General features: G+C 36.7%; 1 protein-coding gene across 2 annotated transcripts in view; it reads left to right on the plus strand.

Moving 5' to 3' along the window:
* The window catches only part of FBXL4 (F-box and leucine rich repeat protein 4), a 74,269-nt gene extending 61,300 nt beyond the window's left edge, over positions 1 to 12,969 (plus strand). For both annotated transcript variants that reach the window (XM_052645736.1, XM_052645734.1), the window contains exons 7-9: positions 3,904 to 3,975; positions 6,752 to 7,064; positions 12,425 to 12,969. In XM_052645736.1, coding sequence (XP_052501696.1) covers positions 3,904 to 3,975; positions 6,752 to 7,064; positions 12,425 to 12,588 — 549 coding nt within the window. In that variant the 3' untranslated portion in view covers positions 12,589 to 12,969. The remainder of the gene's footprint in view (positions 1 to 3,903; positions 3,976 to 6,751; positions 7,065 to 12,424) is intronic.
* The last annotated feature ends 8,161 nt before the right edge of the window (positions 12,970 to 21,130 follow it).

Here is a 21,130-nt window from a genome sequence, read left to right on the forward strand (position 1 = left end):
AAATTTATAAATATTCATTAGTGAATATACTTTTCTAACATCTCATCTCATTACTTGTAGTTACTGCTTTGACAGTGAAAGCACATTTGTGATAAGGTGATGTCACTAGTCTATTTTATTTAATGTATGTTTGTGATATATAGACTTGTTATCTGTTTCATTAATATGCTGTCTAGGAATCATGTTTTAGAGTAGAAAATACTGATTTAAAAAATTCTACCATCCTATATTAAGAGTGTTGTAAGTAAGGTTGTATTTGCTATTAAAGATAAGCAACAATTTTTAACTGTAAAAAATTTTAATTGTAAAACTTATTAACTAGTTACAATAACTATAAACCTATATTAATGTAAAATAGTGACCATAATATTGCATATGTGGATTATATAAGGTCTCATTATATTATAAAATATGCATGATACATAAATATATATAATTGTTATTCTACTAAGCTATAAATCAGGACTATCTAAAACTTATATGTGAGTATAATAAGCATCAGTTATCATTTTACTAAGTATTTTTGCTTAGCCCTTTAGAAGTCTGGAAGAAAGGAGATTATGATAGATTACTTTATGGCTAGCATCTCTTCAAAAAACTGTCAATGAAAATTTGAATTTCTATCTTCTTTCATCTTTTACATATGCTTTAAAAAATATTTATTTATTTATTATTGGCTGTGCTAGGTCTTCATTGCTGCAGAAGCTCTGTCTAGTTTCAGTGAGCAGAGGCTCTTCTTTAGGGTGATATGCAGGCTTCTCATTGCAGTGGTTTCTCTTGTTGCATATCAGGCTCTAGAGTGCTACTAAGGCTTTGGTAGTTGTGGCATGTGGGCTCAGTATTTGGGACTCCTGGCTTCTGGAGCACAGGCTTAATAGTTGTGCAAGGGCTTAGTTGCTCCACGGCATGTGGGATCTTCCTGGACCAGGCAGTATACCAGTGTCTTCTTCATTGGCAGGCGGCTTCTTTCCCACAAGCCACCAGGGAATCCCTCCTTTATTTCTTAATAAATTTCCTTGTAACAAGTAGTGGCAATAATAATTGTCTGTAACCTATAGTTATCCATTGGATTTTGAAGCTGCTGATCAAGGCCAGTAGGTAGATTTCAGGTAGAATACGAAAGGATTCTTTCTTTATGAGTGAAAATCCTACTTATCAGGTGCCAGCATTCATCTAGAGCAGGGGTCCCTAACCTCTGGGATCTAATGCCTGATGATTTGAGGTAGAGCTGATGTAATAATAGAAATAAAGTGCACAATAAATATAGTGCACTTTAATCATCCCCAAACTGGTCCCCCCAACCCTGGTCCGTGGAAAAATTATCTTCCAGGAAACCTGTCACTGGTGCCTAAGAGGCTGGGGACTACTGACCTAGAGTATGTTTTGAAAATTCTGTAGAAGGAATTAACATGAATCCAGTCACTTCTTAGTGACTCCCCTTCCACAGTGATTTAAATAACGTTGACCTTTGTTTAAAAATTGCAAACTCATTTGAAAATGAATCTGCTGCTTTGCATTATTAAAGCTTCTAACTATTTAAATTGTATTTTAATTTTATAGAGCTACTCTTATGCTTATATTGAATTTTACAGGACTAACCAGCAGAATTTGTCAATTTGGGGACCTTAAAGGTATCTTAAATCTTTTAAATGAGAGGTTCATAAAATTGGTCAGTTTTTATTTCTGAATACCTTTTTTGCAGTACCCTTAATGTAGCTTTAATCCATCTGTTTGTGTGTTCTAGAAGTGTAGAAGTGCTTCAAGTAGTCATTAAGGTAGAATTGTTTTCTTAAGTTGGAGGTGGGCCTGTTCATTCTGAGGATAGTAAATATTTTCGACCTTGCAGGCCATATGGTCTCTGTCGTAACTACTCAGCCCTGCTGCTGTAGAATGAAAAGTTATAAACAATACAAAAAGAAATGGGTGTGCCTTGTTTCAACAAAACTTTATTTACAAAAACAGACGATAGTCCAATGAGCAGTGTTTCATCAGCTCCTGCTCTAAATCATTGAGTCTGTGGTTTTTCTAAAATCAGGTCATTTTATGCCTGGAAGTGAAGAGGCAGTTTCTGCTTTTTGCTTTATCATCAATAGTAGTACTTTCATTCTGAATACTAATAGAATAGAGAAAAGAAAAGATACTAAAGATACTCTAGAAGGAGACTGGTTAACTGGATTTGGAGAGATTGCAGGCTGATCTATAGACTTGTACTCTATACCTGGGAAAGGTTGAAAGCAGGAAGAGAAGGGGACAACATAGGATGAGACGGTTGGATGGCATCACTGACTCGATGGACATGAGTTTGAGCAGGCTCTGGGCGTTGGTTATGGACAGGGATGCCTGGTGTGCTGCAGTCTGTGGGGTTGCAGAGTTGGACACAACTGAGTGACCAACCTCAACTGGTATCTGGGTATTCCTACAGTCTCTGGCTTATCATGAGCTCTGCTGGAGAAAGTCAGGAAACTGTTAACTTGTGCTGGCTCACCTCAGTGCTCCCAATCAACCCTTTTATTTATCTCTATTTGACTCCTTGTTACATTCCTCACAGCATCTCTTCCAAGGTCATTCTTATCCCCTCATAGCTTGGTGTCAGCATTTGATCTCTCATCTCTTATTTAGGAAAGATGTGTGATATCATTCAATATGAATCTCTTATGTTCTATGTTAGTTCCTTTTTTAAGGTAGGAATGGAAAGTTATCATTTTTATGTATAATTAAATGAATTTTTAATTCTCAATTTAATATGCAGACTGTGTAAGTTATTGTAAAATATTTGCCTAAATAAGTATAATTAGCTGTGAACAGTGAAGGAACTCAGCCATACATATACATGTATCCATTCTCCCCCAAACACCCCTCCCATCCAGGCTGCCACATAACATTGAGCAGAGTTCCATTTACTATTCAGTAGGTCCTTGTTGGTAATTCATTTTAAATATAGCACTAACTGCTTTCTTTTTTTTTTGGTTTTATAACACTTGAAATAGATTAAACAGAGGTTGTATACTATCATTTTAATTTTGTTAGATGGTATTTATTTAGCTCTAATATTTAGAAAGTTTGCCACATGTTTGAGTAGTAATTTTTTTTTGTAGTTTATAAAAGAAAAACTAGTAATCTGAATGTTTTGCATTGTTTGTTTTAAAATTTGTCACAGTGGGCATGTAATCAAGTGAAATTTTGATTGTTTAGAGATGTTTCAGGAACCATGATTATGTAGCAGTCTCGCACACCTTTGGGTTTCTTTAGTGGTGAGACCCTTTTCACTGCCCAGGATGGATGGGCTGAAATGGCAGGAACATGACTAGAAAGCACACAGTATATACGTTTCAGTGAGCATGTTGCTAGTGACAGGTGCTCGATGGTTGTTGGGATCCTTGTCAACAAAGAGAATCCTTTGACATTAAAGTCACCGGCTCCATCCTGATTTGGGGTGGCTATTGGCAGTTCCATCAGGCTGCAGCTGATCAGTGAATGTCAAAGCTGTGCTGTTCTACAGTCACCAGCTCTCGTGTGTGTGTGTGTGTGTGTGTGTGTGTGTGTGTGTGTGTTTTAGGGAGGGATGGTTTGGCTTATCTTGTTATTTCGTCTTCACCAGGCTTTCAAATTGCTTACCTTTGGGAAATGCACTGAGAGGTCATAGGGAATATAGGTGTCTTTAGGACATGCAAAATCATATACAGAGTGATGACTTATGTGGAGACGAGTAATGATTACCTTGACTCCAAGGCAATCAATGGTGTGAACACCTGGGGACTCATTAAATGGCATTTGTGGTGTCTGTAACTGAGGTTTTGAGCTCTATTTCAGGAAAAGCAGTGACAGCCCTTAATGTCTAATTGACCTCTTTGTTTCACTTTCTTTCTTTTTCCTTATTTGCGTCTGATGTGGGTCCCAATGCAGCAAACAGCCCTGCTCAGCATTTTGAACTTCTGTTCAGACCTTCAGCACCTCAGTTTGGGTAGTTGTGTCATGGTAAGTATTGGAAAATTACTTTTTCTTCCCATGGGTGAATTTTATCCTGACTCAACCCACACCCACTCGCAGCTTTTCAGATTTATGGTTAGCAACTGTGCACCCCACTTTCAAACATTTTTCTTAAATTGAAGAGTTTGTCTTTGAAACATGGACATTACTTATCTGTGAGAACAAGGAGAGAAGTATAGTGTGGTATAAAGTGGGTGGTTCTGCCTCAAGTAAGATGTTATCTCAGACAAGCTATTTACCTCTCTGGGCTTCTTTACAAAATAGTAAATCAATCATACCCAAATGCCAGTAGTTTGGTAACTTTTTCACGAGGCTAATTTTAGTTTTTGAGATCTGAGATTATTTCCTGGAAATGTTGATGATAGTAGATAAATTTATTTTGTTTGCTTTTGCATTTGTTTTACTGCCCTTATTGAGTAAGATAAAATGATGGACACCAGCCTATGTTGATGCTCACATATTTTTGAAGCAGTGGTCACTGGTCTGTGAAATCCAAAAGTCTAGGGAGTCTTGGAATAATCTTGAGATTTAAAATTGTAGTTTACATGTCATTAAAAGAGTTCATGCCATGAATTAAATGTTTTTCAACTAAATGGCATGGTTAATAGATAGTACTGACACTTAAGGGACAGCAGAGCCCTTGGTGTGTTTGTGTGTGTGTGTTCTGTGTATGTGTATGTGTGCATACACACTCAAAGGAAATGCATCTCCCAGTGTAACTGACTGTAGAGCAATCTATTCCTTTTTATTTTTTTACCTGTCCCCCCCAACCCCAACGCACACACTCAAAGCAGACTCAGGAAATCCTAAATCATTCCAGTTTTGCATCCACTTATTAGGAAGACCTTAATAAGCAGGATGGTTGCAAGATCACAGTTTCTTAGGCTTTGTTAAACCACATGTATAGACTCAGGCGGGCTTCTTTGGTGGCTCCGACCATAAAGAATCTGCCTGTGGTGCAGGAGACCTGGGTTTGATCCCTGGGTTAGGAAGATCTCCTGGAGAAGGGAAAGGCTACCCACTCCGATAGTCTTGTCTGGAAAATTCAATGGACAGACGAGCCTATCAGTCTACAGTCCATGGAGCTGCAAAGAGTCAGACGTGACTGAGGTGCTGACACTTTCACTTTCATAGGCTTAGGCTCATCTTGGTCTCTGGAGACAGTCTTGGGAGCCTACTCACTCAGTATTAAGTTTTGCTTACTTCTGATCAACTTTTTACCTTAGTAAGCCATTTCATGGGCTTCTGTTGGGTCCTTCTAGTTTCTCTTCTAGATGAACTCAGTGACATTCCGTGGCACTTTCTGTGACAACACACCAGCCAGTTACTGTCACTTGGATCTTTGCCTATTGTTAGCCCGCCTTCTTTAGATTAGTAAGGACCCTGTTTTAACTTTGGCTAAAGGTTTCTGCCTGTTAATTACCTCCCCATAAAGTAGAGCAGCATTTTCTAGAAAAACAGGCTTCTGATCACAGGTACTTTAGAGTTGGAATTGTGTATGTTTATAGTTGGAATTAGGTGTAGTAGCAGGCAATATTTTCCAAAGTTGACCTATGGAACGTTAGTCCTAAAAGATATTCAATTTAGAAAGTTGTGTATTTATGGGAAAGAGTAGGGCAAATAGGAATTCTGGGTCAAAATTAGGAAACAATGCTCCTATATCCTCCTCCTGACATCTTCAATAGTATGTCCTACAATAAAGAGAGTTTGCCTTTGCTTAAGCCAATATTTTCTAGCTTTACCTGACACTGAACCTGTTTTTCCATATTACATCTATGAACGTGTCCCCCTCGTTCCCAGAGACCCTGGCAGCCGCTACTGCCTCCTTCAACCCCTGCCACTGTGATCACTCTCGCAGCACCTTGTTTTATTATTTTACTTATCACTCTCTGAATTTATTTTGCTCACTTATCTGTCTGTATGTCTTTCCAAGAAATGCGAACACAGTATTTTTTTTTTTTTGGTTCACTGTTGTTCCGGATGTCTGGAGTAGTGCTGGCACATTGTAGATGAAAATATGAATAAAGAAATAAACAAAAGGAAGTAATCATTGACAATGTTTGCTGTTTCATTTCCTTTGATGTCTGGTGATAATGCCAATACCTGATTATAACAAAAGCAAATAAAACTCTTAAAAAAGAATCTGTTTAAAGAAACATCATTAAAACAGTCAAAGTCCATGAACAATGTTTAATTCTTGATTAGTAGACGCTTATCCCATAATCATGAGTTAAATCACTTGACACCTCTGATAACTGACAACAGCTAATGTATCACGATCTAACTTATTTTCCGGTTGCATTTTCAGTCTCCAGGGACCTCCTTTAACCAAAACTAGTATCCTTTTTAATGCTATCAACATATTCACTTACTATTTTAATGCCTAGCAAAGTACAGACCTTTCTCAGGGAGATCTTACATACCTATCAAAGTGGCAACAGCACTGTCAAAATGGGAGGCATACACTAAATAATCCTCAGATTCTTCGAGAGGGCCTGAGGATTTCAGGCTGCCTTTGGATTTAATTCATTAACATCCTGTCTGGAATTCTTTTAAGTGGCTTTTTAAGGACGTGATTACTCTTGCTGTTTTATGAAACAGCGGCCGCTCTGGGAGATGAGTGAGCAGATCTGTATTAACTGCAATGTGGGGATGTTTACGTGGAAGCAAACAACAGGAGGTGATTAAGGATGTTTGAACATGCTCCAGACAGTTTCTGTTTCTGAGCATGGTATGGGAAAGACTGAAATTACTTGATTTCCAGATTGAAGACTACGATGTGACAGCTAGCATGATAGGAGCCAAGTGTAAAAAACTCCGGACTCTGGATCTGTGGAGATGTAAGAACATCACTGAGAGCGGGATAGCCGAACTGGCTTCAGGGTGTCCGCTTCTGGAGGAACTTGACCTTGGCTGGTGCCCTACTCTGCAGAGCAGCACCGGGTGCTTTGCCAGACTGGCACGCCAGCTTCCAAACTTGCAGAAACTCTTTCTAACAGCTAACAGGTCGGTGTGTGACACAGACATCGAAGAACTGGCGTGTAATTGTATCAGATTACGCCAATTGGACATATTAGGTAAGGTGCAGTCTGTAAGTTTTGTTTTAAAGCCTTGACATAAAAGCTAATCTCAGACATTTTATAAAGAAAAAAAAAAATCTTGGATGCAATCAAAATGTTGTCTTGATAATTATAACTGTCCTTAAGTAAGAGAGGGAGGGCAATAACAGAATTTTATCATTGAATTTATCAGAAAGCTCTGAATAATCCTTAGTTCTTAGTCTAGTGAGAAGAATGAGAGTTTGGATGAGCCGTGTTCTCCATTTTTATTGACAGATAAGAAATAATTCGTTTGTATAATGAATTCAAGACACACACACATGGCTTCTTGATGTTAAATTCTTGATTAAAGAATACTGTAAGTCTCTATCCCTGATGATTGTGCTTTTAGGAGTAGTTCTACCCTAAGGCAGAGCTATTGAAAATGCTTCCCAGTTCTGGGATTCCTTGTGTCTTTATTGCAATTTACAGCCAGAAACTGTGTGATATTTTGTTACTTCTGATGTTGGCCAGAATTGCTAGAATGCCATGGTTATAATTGTCCACACAGTTATGAACCCAAAACACTTGCACTGTGTTTCTGGCAATCTGTTAATACTAATAGATTAGTCCTTGAAGTGCTAGTTATATCTTTTCCTGTTTATTCAACATTTAACCAAAGGGAAACCTGAAGATTTTCAGCACTGGTGTTTCTGGTTTCACTTAAACTCTCTCCACAGTCCAGGCTTTGGTACATTTGTAGGTGTTGCTTATATAGTCACATGTTACTTATCAGAGTTACTTATAGGCAGAAATTGTTTCTTAAAAACTTAGGAATTGAAAATTAAGCTTATGGGGTTAATAGTTACAAACTAAGTAACAAAGATATATATATGCTAGAATTATATCCAGTATCTTATAATAACTTATAATGGAATATAATCTTCAAAAATTACTGAATTCATTGTACCATATACCTGAAACTAATACAATATTATAAATCAACTCTACTTCAGTAAAAGTAAATACATTTTAGAAAATCAATGAAAAAGTTGATTTTAAAAATTTAGGAAGAACTTCTTGTTTATTATATACACACTATGAGCTAGATACTTCATCTGTGTTATATTCTCCTTTATCTTCATAGCTCAGAAATCTGGATATCATTTGTCTTTTCATAGTTGAGGGTGCTGGAGCCAGCAGTTAACATGTAACAGAGCAAGGGTCAAGTACAAGGATTTTGAGCCCAGGATCAGTACTGTCTTTTCAAAACACCACATCTACCTAACTTGCTTGTTTCTTTTCCTACCTATTCACGTTCTCCCTTGAATTAGCCTAGACTTTTTTTTATAAGATAAATATTTTGAAATGTTCAAAAAAAAGTCAAAGTCACAGGGACGATGAGAAAAAGCAGCCAAAGGCCTTTAAAAATAATCATGCCGTGGTAGATTCATGTTGATGTATGGCAAAACCAATACAATATTGTAAAGTAATTAGCCTCCAATTAAAATAAATAAATTTGTATTAAAAAAAATAATAATCATGAATTCCATCAGGCTTCACTTCAGAGGATGGTGCCAGTGTTGTTTAAAATCTATTTTACAGTTCTCCCTCCAAAAAAACCCTCAAATAAACCCCGAAACATACTAGAATGGAAAGTAGCCAGTATCTGAAAGAGATGCCACCAAACTCCAAACACATAAGTAACACTGATCCCAAAACGAAGCACAGGTGTTATGGACCATGGGGTCAGTTGTCAGGTAGCCTAAGTTTGGTCTATGAATGTATGAATTACTTGACAGAGACATAAAAGAAATACAGGTAAGAAGTATCATGACTTCTTTTGAAATATTTGTGACTTGCATGAGGAAGGGAGTATCATTATTTATTTTGCTGAGTACAGTTATATAATTTTCAATGGAAGATGACCATCATGCAAATATATTGGAGCATCTTATTTCAAATATAAAGAGCACAGTAAAAAAAGTCACTAATAATAATTCATAATGTTAACACCGAAGTGACTGTATGCTTTATACTGTTCTGAGCATATTTTAACTTATTTAATCATCACCATAACCTCATGCGGTATTAATAGATATATTAGCCACAGAAGAGAAAACAGGTAGAAATAAGTTAAATGATTTGTCCAGGGCTCCTGACTAGTAAGGAATTTGGACTTGAACCAGAGTCTCTGCTTCTAACCACGCTGCTGTATTTTTATTGTTTTTTGGTTTCTTTTCACCATTTAGTGTTAGAATCCTTATTGTTTTCTTTTAGAAGGGATTCTTAGTTAAACCATGCTGATATTCATTATTTTATTTGTCATTTTGTGATTAGCACATATGAATGTTAAGTGGCATAACTTCTTCATACTGAACGTACGTATCTGTCAGTACAAAGCTGAATAAGATAGAGTACCTGTCGTCAGAGAGTTGATAACCTAGCAAGAAGAAATAAAACAAGCATATAAATAACTGTAATGCAAGGTAGAAGCAAGTCCATCGTGATGAGGCTCAAAGCAAAGAGAAATATATATATGATGAGAGAAATAAAGAAAGGCTTAATTCAAAAGGCTAATAGGGGACTGCCCTGGTGGTCCAGTGGTTGAGTGTGTCAGTGTAGGGGACACTGGTTCTATCCCTGGTCCAGGAAGATCCCACATGCTGTGGGGCAACTGAGCCCATGTGCTACAGCTACTGAAGCCCAGCTGTCTTAGAGCCCACGCTCTGCAAGAAGGGAAGCCCTGCAGGGAGAAACCCACGTGCTACAGCTAGAGAGGAGCCCTTGCTTGCCGCAACTAGAGAAAACCCGTGCTGAGCAATGGAGATCCAGCACAGCCCCAAATAAATAAATATGTAAAATAATTTTTTTTTAAAAAAGGCTAATAGGTATTTGAAAGATAGACTTAAAAAATGAGCAGGAAATTGGGGGAGGAGGGCATTTTAGGCAGAAAGAATAGCATGAAGCAAAAGCAGAGGAGTTGAAATCACAGGATATCTTTAGAGAACAGACAGTCTTATTTGATCTAAAATGTTGATATAATGGAGGGTAACATGGGGAGTTTTGAACACCAGGATGAGGAATCTGCACAAAATTAAGGAAGAGCTCTTACTGGGCTTCGGTTAGGGGTATGAATGATATATTTAGAGCTATGTTTTAGGAATCCTTACCTGGAAATGAGTAGTAGGTGACTTGGAGAAGGAAGAGATCAAAACCAGAGATTGGCTGCCATAATCCATCTAATGCAGGTCTACACCAGGGTAATGGCATTGGGAAATTAGCCACCATCCCTTCATCCTTTTGTTGATTACACACCTATTGAGCATATACTGTGTTTGGCCTTGTTTTCAACACTGGAGATACTCAGTGCCCTGAAAGAGCAAGCTGACTGAAAACAGGACTGTGTCCTAAGTAGACGACAAAACCACAGCACAGAGTGCCCTGGAAGAATACGACAGGGGACACTAGCCCAGTTAAATGTTCAGTCTCTGACTTCCTTCCCTGAAATTCTCTTGGGCTTTAGGAGCTCCGGATTTATCAGGAAAGACTTCCCTAGTGGCTCAGTGGTAAGGAATCCAAGCTGCAATGCAGGAAACACAGGTTTGATCCTTGAGTCCAGAAGATCCTCTGGAGGAGGAAATGGCAACTCACTCCAGTATTCTTGCCTGGGGAATCCGATGGACAGAGGAGTCTGGCGGGCTACAGTCCATGGGGTCACAAAAGATTTGGACACGACTTAGCAACTGAACAACAACAGTTTATCAGGAAACTCCGATTCAAATGACCAAGACTGGCAAATAGACAATGGTCACAACCCTAGGTGAAAAACTTCACAGGCTTCGGTGAAGTTTTCTGATCTTATATAACAAAATCCCCATCAGGATAGCTTACAGTATAGTGTTAGTCTCTCAGCCGTGTCTGACTCTTTGTGACCCCGTGGACTGTAGCCCACCAGACTCTTCTGTCCATGTAATTCTCCAGGCATGAATACTGGAATGGGTAGCCATTCCCTTCTCCAGGGAATCTGCCTGACCCAATCTCCCACATTGCAGGCAGATTCTTTACCGTCCGAGCCACCAACTAAAGCATACAAAAAAGACAGTTATCATGAAGATACAGGTGTCCATCTCAGATCCCATGGGTAGAAGCTGCCTGTGGTCAGACCTCAGGAGGGACCGAAAACCATCAAAAGGCGAGGGAGCTTTTTCTCATTTTCCTTTCTTCTCCTGTCTTGCCTGCTGAGGCCCCCATCCCTGATGCCCTCCCTGTGCTTCCGTAGGCTTTGTGTCTGCATCTCCCTCTGGTCTTGCTTTGTTCTTCTCTTGTCATGCTCTCCACGCTCTCCATCTCTGCTTCTCTGGGTACACATGGCCAAATATCGCAATCCTGACCCAGTTTTCCATGTCTTTAGTTCAAGAGATTGAGTGGGCACTGGAGACTTTACTGAATCCCAATTCTGAATTCCCAGGAGGATCTGCATTTTTTTGTCACAGGGCTGGTCACAGTCAGGATAGCAGTATAGTCACAGCTTCAGGAGTCTGTGGCAGGGAGGGGAGGAGATAGGATTTCTCAGAGCAAAAGGCATAGACTACTGTTTCAGAAACTTTAATTCCCATCCCACGAATGTATACGCAATACCATTGTGGGTTTTTTTTTTTTCCCTCCCTAGAAAATCTGTAGTTACAACACATGACATCTTAGAGCCTAGTCATATTTGGTATGTTTTGAGTACCTGCCATGTATCAGGTGCTTTACTTAATTTATATGATTTATATTCCATCTGAATACCCCATAATCACTTCAAATTTATTATGAGCTAAATAGTACTCATCAGCCATCATTTGTCTTCCAGTCATGCCATTTTATACTTACTGTAAAACTTATCAAGTTGTATTGTACTTATTAGCTTTCAACTCTGGTCAATGAGTTCTTTAAGGCAGGCGCATGTCTTACTCATCTTTGTATCTCCAGTGCCCTGAGACAGAAGTTTCTACAGGGTAGTTGTTCAGTAATTGCACTGCATGGAATTAGAGGTTGAATAATTGTAAGTATTGAGGCCCGATTTGACCCACAGGTTCAGGAAAATGAGATGTGCAAACAGTTTTGAACTGGGGCGAACAGAAATAGGAAAGTCTGGAGGAGCTGATTGGAAAGGGTAAGAGGTAGGAATGAAAATCAAATGGGTAGGTCATTGATGAAATTCAGGTCCTAGATTCACCAGCTTGGCTGGAAAAATATTTTTTACAGGACAATTTCAATATTAAGTCTTTTAAGAAATGTTCTCAATTTTTAAAAGGCTATTTTAAATGTGTTTTAAATAATTAACAAAAGGAACTTTTCATCAGGATATTATATAAAGGTTGTATAATATTTTGTTTTGTATTGTTTTTAAACAGGAACAAGAATGGTAAGTCCGGCCTCCTTAAGAAAACTCCTGGAATCTTGCAAAGATCTCTCCTTACTTGATGTGTCCTTCTGTTCTCAGATTGATAATAGAGCTGTGCTGGAACTCAGTGCGAGCTTTCCGAAAGTGTTCATAAAAAAGAGCTTTACCCAGTGACTTCATATATATCCTGTAATAAAATGAATGTGCTTTTTTAGGGTTTTATTTTGGGGTTGGTTTTGTTTAGTTTTTATAATGGTGGGCATGTCTTAATGTCCCATTAAGACATTTGTGGATTTTAAAGAAAAATGTGGAATTGTCCCTTAAATCACTGCATCAATGATTTAAACAGATGTTTTCACAAAATAATGTAAGCACTTTCCTTCAAGAATATTTGAGTGGCTCATATTGTTTTTATCTTTGGTTAATCAGTGGTATAATGCTTTAGTCAGTAACTATATGTTTGATAAAAGTAATATGGAAACATTTTAACTTATTTTGAAAGGAGCACTTTGGACAATAAAGTATCATGATATTTATGCAAAAATAAAATTAATTTTTCACACTTCCATGTAAGGATGCCTTATTAATAATAAGCCTTATGACCTGGCCAGTATTCTGTTTGGCATGTACAAAATTGTCAGAGTTGTTTGAAGGAAGAATCTTATTTTTCATCTGTTAAGGTTATTTTTTAAGTTGATATACTAATTATTCAAGTTGAAACTTTTTAGTTTCTCCACTTTTCTGATATATTTATCTATTTTACTGTTGGATAATAACAGTATAAAAAGATGGGCAAAGATAAGAACAAGAGGTCCTAAATGAAATAATTTTACAATTGCTCAGCAGATGCCTTAAAAATTTGCCAGAGGGAAAGGGTTAAGTCATCTGAATTATATGTGGATTTTATTCATTTGTTTTTTCTGTGCCCCAGCACCTTAAATAATCAGAAACCAGCTATAGTGGAGGAAACAAAGAAAAGAAACATTGTTTTGTTAATTGTAAATTGATTTAGTTCTGCTGCTAAGAAAGTAGACAGAAAATATTTTGTGGAATGAAAAAGCAGGGCTGTTCCAAATACCAAACTAATGTTAAATGTTTACTGTAACAAAATTTATTTTCCCACACAGGGCAAAGTGTAAATTTCCAATATCCACACTTCCTAGAGTGATCCTATAGAACTCTGCTGTTCAACACAGCAGCCACTAGCCACATGTGGCTGTTTTATTTAACTTGGATTTAATTAAAAATTCCATTCCTAGGTTGTACTAGCCACATTTCAAGTGTTCAGTAGTTCCCTGAGGCTAGTGGTTATCATATTGGACAGCACTACTCTATAATTTCTTGTTATAAGATGTAGTCATTTAAGAAGAAGCATATTTGGGTTAAAAATTAGCATAGTTAACATATATCTCTAGGAAATTTTTGAAGATACTCTCAATAGTATGTATAGGAAAGCATTTTTACCCCTACCAAAGTTCTTAAGCTAGTGAATTTATACATGTGGGAAATAGTAGGCATTCAGTAAATAGTTGTTGAATGAATAAGAATATATTATTGAATTCAGCCATATGTCAAATTTTAAAATTATAAATTACAAGTAGTACTGTGCCTATTCTTTTATAGAATATAAAGAATGTAGTATGTGACATTTAAAATATTAAAATAGTAATCCAGTCTCCTCCACATAAGAAACCATTGTATGAGAGTTGCTGTCCTTTTGATACGCCCCACATCTTCTGTTTGATGGCAGAAGCAAAGGGCAGTAAGAAAAGGGCTTTCTTGGTCTCCATTACTATCTTCAAGCACTTGCTTTTCACTCAGGAATATATGTAAGCATCATCTTAAATGTCTTTTTCAATGGAGGATGGGATTTATAATTTGACTACCAACTGGGTGAAGTAGTGCTTTTCTCTTAAGCTAACAGCTATCATTGAATTAATACTTCCTGTGAGGCACTGTTTCCTGTGGATTCCATTTATAACTCATTTAGTCTTCATAATAACCCTGTATGGTAGATATCATTGGTTACTCCCATTTACAGGTGAGGAAACTAAGACAAAGAAAGATCAAAGAACTTATCTCATAACCACAGCTGCTACTAGCAGAGCCAAGCATACACACCCAAGCCATCTGGCCTTCGATGCTGTACGGTCAGTCTGTGCTTTAAAAGTGTCCAGGTGAGGCACCTGGTTCTAGGGCAGAGGTTGGCAAACATTTTCTGTAAAGACCTGGATACTGAATATTTCAGGCAGTATTTCAGGCAGACCTAATACTGAATACTGTGGGCTAAGAGGCAAAAAATTGAGATTATTTTGTAAGTATATATATAACTCAAGAGAAAATGAATTTCCACAAAATTTTTATTGACAGAATTCAAAACAAAAATGATTGAAGTTTTCTGTATTGCAGTTCTACTAACTGAAAGAAATAGTTTGGAGGAGGGTAACATTTCACTTAGTTTGGAGTCAGTGTTAATATTTCCTGTCATCAAAATAGAAAAAAATTGATTGTACATATTCATCTGTTAATGTTCATCTGTAGTAAGATTTTACATATTTTGTCTTTGAAAATATCTTTTCATACAGATAAGGATTGCCAAATACATTAATCCATGAGAATATGATTTTCATGGAGCAGATTTATCACTTGGAAGGCATTAATAGAATTTCATTAGGTTCTTTCTTCCCTTGATATTTTCCTTTCAGGATATTACATTGCAAATTATTCACTTCCCGACTCACTTCCTGATTGAAGTTTAGGTGGAAGTTCCTCAATTGCACAATAGAATAGATTTTGACAAGTAGGTATTTTCTTTATACTTACATTCAGAGATCCAGAAAACACTGCCAGACCTGTTGGAACTCAGAAAATACATCTGCTGCAAATTCATGTGAGAATGGAGCTCCTGTCATTTGTCTTACCTTTCCATAGCACAGGAAGTAATAAAGCAGCTCTGTGTTAACGTTATGATTCACTGTTAGTTGTCATCAATATTACTTTGTTGTATTAAGTTTCACATAGAAGCACTCTTTTGCTGGCTTCACCTCCAGAGCTTTTAATTCAGTTGTTGTTGTTTAGTCACTAAGTTGTGTCTGACTCTCTGTGACCCCATGGGCTGTAGCCTGTCAGGCTTCTCTGTCCGTGGGATTTCTCAGGCAAGAATACTGGAGTGTGTTGCCGTTTCCTTCTCCAGGAATCTTCCTGACCCAGGGATGAAACTCACATCTGCATTGTCTGGCAGATTAACACTGAGCCACCTGGGAAGCCTTCTGATTCAGTAGAATTTGCGTTTCTAGTACTAGTTAGGCATTCCTGCTCCTGCTGCTCTGAGGGCCACCCTTTGAGAAACACTGCTCTACAGTTCTCCTTAGGTCTGAATCTTTCTCTTAATCCCAGTGAATCCACATACAGTGGGAATAACTATTGTCATATTGTTGTGCACTGTTTCCATTTTTGGTTGAATTCATTATAAAACATTATCGAGCCTGCAACAAAAGCTAAATTCCAAAGCCATTCAATATTCTGTAATAGTGGCTGAGGGCATTTCTTCTAGTTCAGAAAAATCTCAATATCAGCTCTGACCTCAAAAACTCACAATAAAACGACCACTGTTTAGCTAACTGTTGTATGAGACGACCAATAAGGATATTCAGCTTCTTTATCTGATGAAAAATAGCAGAACTAATGATGGTTAGATGAAGTTCTCCACTGACATTGCTTTTCCAGTAGCACAATAACACAATATTAAATCATATATATTTCATGAAGTACTTGTTGATGAATAATACAGTAAACAATTATAGGTTTTAAACTGCATTTTCACAAGCTTTGTAAATTTGACCAACTAAACCTTTTGTTTTCTGCTCCACACATATTTTTACCACCACTGATTGTAACACATCTTAGCAGGTTCTACTTCAGGTTATACTGAATTCATATTTTCTTAACTTACTAGAAAATATTCTTGTCTATAATTGTTCCATGCAGACCACTCATAGAAACCAACTCTTCAGTCACTTCAACCTTGGCATTGACTCATCAAATAAATAATGATAACTTGGCAGTATCAGTAACATCTGTTGACACATCAAGAGCCAAGGAGAACCACTCAGAATCATTTGCTTTGGTTTTGTATTGACTAATGATGTTGTTCCCAGTGTTCTCAATTCTTTGGGCCAAAAGGCTAATTTATTAGTCTTAAGCAGGTTTACTTTGGACACATTTCTTCAGCTGATGAATCAAAAACAATTTAATTAACTTACCATTGGTAAAAGGCTTTCCTTGCTTGGCTAACAAATGAGCCACTTACAAACTTACTTTACAGCTTTATTTTCATTTTTATAATTTTTACAAAGACATTCTGATGTGATAAGATACCTTGTTTTAAGTTTTCTAATATTTCTGGCCATTGCATTCCTATGAACTGAGAATATTGTGGTGAGTGCTTAGTATGGTAATTCCCATGTAATAGTCTTTCAGAGCGGCTACAGTGTCACTGCGTTTTAAGCACAATGCTTTGCCATCTAATTTGGTAACAAAATAATCCATACTCTTCTGTGCCTTAAATACATGACACTCGAATTTACTTTTCTCTTTTGTTGTTCCAACTTTATGGGTATGCACTGGTAATAAAAACTGTAAAAATATTGTGGAATGACAGTACGTGTGGCATTCAGAATGTTGGTAGCAATAGCTGTATCACTACGATTTGTAATGTGCCAAGCAGCAGTGCAAAATGATGAGAGCGTCAGGTAGGCCTCTGTTGCTGCTACTCAGCTCTGCCATTGTAGTCTGGAAGCCACCATTGACAAAAAGTGAATACGTGTAGTAACATTCCAATAAAACTGTATTTCTGGACACTTAAAGTTGAATTTCATATAATTTTCATGTGTCACAAAATATAATTCTTCTTTTGATATGTTTATTATTAGCTTTTTTCTAATGGAAATGGTAGAAAACATTTTTAAGTTGCAGTCTGAATTTGGCTTGTGGGCCTAATTTTTGACCCCTTTAGGAGGAGATTCTGAAATCAGTTAATGTAGCTTTGCCCATTCCTAATTTTATACATCAGAATCAAACCTGTTCTCAGCTTTTATCTTTTTCATTTTACCATTTAGATTTTAGAATTAAGAACAGTATTTTGCTAACTTAAGCTAAACTAAGCTAAGTGAAAGTAGCTCAGTTGTGTCTGATTCTTTGTGACCCCATTGACTATACAATCCATGGAATTCTCCGTGTCAGAATACTGGGGTGGGTAGCCATTCCCTTCTCCAGGGTATCTTCCTGACCCAGGAATCAAACCAGGGTTTCCTTTGTTGCAGGCAGATTCTTTACCAGCTGAGTGACCAGGAAAGCCATTTTGCTGACTTAGAGAAAATAAAACTTCTACCATGACAAGAATTTTGGTTGAGATATTTTTTGTTGAGGTATATTTGACAATTAAGAATGGTATATATTTTAAGGTATACAATTCATTAATTTTATATACATTGTGCAAAAAAATCACCACATTCAAGCTAATTAATATATCCGCCTATTCAAATAGTCAACACTTTTTTTTGGTGGTGACAATAAGACCCACCCTATTAGCGAATTTTAAGTATACAGTGAAGTATTGGTAACTCTAGTCATATTGTTGTACATTAAATCTTCAGAACTTATTATGTTTAACTGAAACTTTGTACTTTTTCACCAACATCTCCCCATTTCTCCCTCCTAAGTCCCTGGTAACCACCATTATAGTCTCTGTTTCTATGAATTTGACTATTTTAGATTTCACATAGAAGTGAGATCATGTAGTATTTTTTTCTCTCTGTCTTGTTTCACTTAGCACAATGTCCTCCAGTTTCATCCATGTTGTAGATAGCAGGATTTCTTTTTTAAGGCTGAATAATATTCTGTCTTACACTTAGATGCACCACATTTTTTTATTTGTTCCTCTCTTAACATTTAGGTGGTTTCCCTACCTTGGCTTCTGTGAATGTGTGAATAATGCTGAAATGAGTGTGGTAGTGCAGATTCTCAGAAATGGGATTGCTGGATGCTGTGGTATTTCTGGTTTTAGTTTTTTGAGGAACCTCCATATTGTTTTCATAAAGGCCATACCAATTTATATTCCTACCAACAATGTACAAGGGTTCCCTTAATAAAAGTGAATGTGTAGATTATCCATTAAAGTTTAAGGCCTGATGACTCATTATTGCTAGCATTGTCAACTGACTTAAAATTTTTTATTATTATCTATCTTAGAATTTTGGTAAGACAAATGACCTTCCTGGTGGCCCTTAATAGACAAAGATATCTCCCAGAGTCTGGGAGCATAATTAAAGGATCCTCTCAATTTAACTTGCTTGTATAAAAATACACAATATGCAGCAAAATGTTGAGGCAGTTGAAATTCTTCCTTTCCTTTCAAGTGATTAATTTTGAGCCAATATGTAGCAAAGCAAAGCTGATTTCTTGGCAGAATTATTTTTATTTTTTAGTGTTTCCCTAGGAATTAACTTAGAAACTGAAAACTCATATTTGCAAGTGTAAAAATACTAACCAAGAAAGTCAGTAAAAATTATGTGCCGTGTATATTAGTAGTGAATTTTCTGGATTTTCATTTTTTACTTTAAGGTATTAAAGGATGCCTATTACTGACAGAGTAATTTTCAAAGCCATTTATCAGTGTTGCATCTTAGTTCTCTTCCATTTAGCACATTTAATATTGATACTTCAGAATAACTCTTTTTTTTAAGTTACTCCAAAAATTATGTCAGTGACCGCTAACAGATAATGTTAATAAGCGTTAATGTCAATAAGCAAATGAGGTGATTGGCACCTATAGCTGCAAGTCAAAGGGGAAGAGATAAATTACTTTAATCAGAGATGATTTATGATGTATATTTTATATATTGCTTTATAAATGTGGATAGAGGCCAAGATTTTTCCTTTGGCAGAGCAGAGTGTCTTTAATATTTTTGCTTATAAGTCTAAATTTTTGGCTTAAATTTTTGTGCATATGAATACAATTAATGGTTTATTTGATTTTGAAAGAAAAAAGGCTGTTATGTTCAGATGAAGGAAGATTTTTATCAGTGTTTTTGGTAAAGTAAATTAGTGCAGTCTTAGCTGTAAAATTTTTAAGGAAAAGTTTTAAAGCAAAACAGTCATATGATCAGATAAGTTATATAGATTACACCAAAGGAAAAAAATGCTCTGTTACAAATCAGAGTCTGTACAGACAACTGACTGAGATGTTTAAAATTTTATTTGTATAAAAATGCTGTTCAATGCCTAATGATTTTTATTGTTCATATTATTCTGTACTTTAGAATAATAAGATAAGCTTGAGTATCTCATTAGCTCACTTTCAAAACTGATCGTTTCAGGACACTGCTGAATATAATGGAAGGTTTGGGTAAATAGGTTTGTGTCACAGTCTCTATGAAATTAGACGAGAATAAGCCTGGAAGATAAGCTATCATCTATGTGCTGAACAGTAGCAATCCATCCTTATGCTATGAAATGCCATCGACTCGGGGGCATTTTGTAACCTGTAAAATTACATGAGTCTGCAATTAAACTGTAAACTGCAGTTACACTGTTACTTACTTTTCCTTTATATTTTCTCAGTAGTTACCCCAAATAAGATTTATTCACTTCCAGTTTGTTTAATTTGTTACTAGTTTTGTATTGTTTGGTATTGTTATTAGTTTAATATAGTATTTTCCTACTTTTAGTTATTAAGTATCTTGTACTGTGGTACATGCTTTTTGTAGAACCCAATTAATTCACTACCAGTTAGCTCCTAAGTTGTTCCACAGTTTTTAGTCACACCCAAACTACTTCTAGTGAGCTAGACTGGAATAAATGACAAGATAAAACACATTCATCCATCCATTTAGTCAACAGTATGTATTGACACTGATAGCTCAGTTGGTAAAGAATTCACCTGCAATGCAGGAGACCCTGGTTCAGTTCCTGCGTCAGGAAGATCTGCTGGAGAAGGGATAGGCTACCCACTCCAGTATTCTTGGGCTCCCCTTGGGGCTTCACTGGTAAAGAATTTGCCTGCAATGCAGGAGACCTGGGTTTGATCCCTGGGTTGGGAAGATCCCCTAAAGAAGGGAAAGGCTACCCACTCCAGTATTCTGGCCTAGAGAACTCCATGGATGTATACTTAGCTCCTAAGTTGTTCCGCAGTCTTTAGTCACACCCAAGCTACTTCTAGTGAGCTAGACTGGAATAAATGTCACAAGATAAAACACATCCACCCATTTAGTCAACAGTATATATTGACAACAAAACTATTTTGATATGTGTGCTAGGCAAAGATTAGGGGTGGGGCAGGTTTGCAGAATGTGTATAAATAACAACAAAGTAATTTTCAAAAATGGCTATGTGCCAAGAAGAAATTTTATGGTGAATAAGTAGGGGATGCAACGAATTCAACAAAATTAGATTTCTTTACTGCTGAACTTTAGAATCTCTTCTAGCTAATGGACATGATAAAGGTGAGAAAGAGTGAAGACTTGTAGTGATTGCCAATTTTCCAGGGAATACCTGTAAACATCTCTTGGAAACTTTAGTTTCTTGAAGCACAGTTTGGAAAATGCTGCTAAGCAGCATAATATAGTATAGTATCAAAAGTATTCACTACAGTAATTTTTCATTATTTGCTAAAGATTATGCATTGTAATTTGTTTCTATGAAAAATATTTTTAATTTT

Source organism: Budorcas taxicolor, chromosome 9 (genome assembly GCF_023091745.1).
Source record: "Budorcas taxicolor isolate Tak-1 chromosome 9, Takin1.1, whole genome shotgun sequence".
In the NCBI taxonomy this organism is placed as follows: Eukaryota; Metazoa; Chordata; class Mammalia; order Artiodactyla; family Bovidae; genus Budorcas; species Budorcas taxicolor.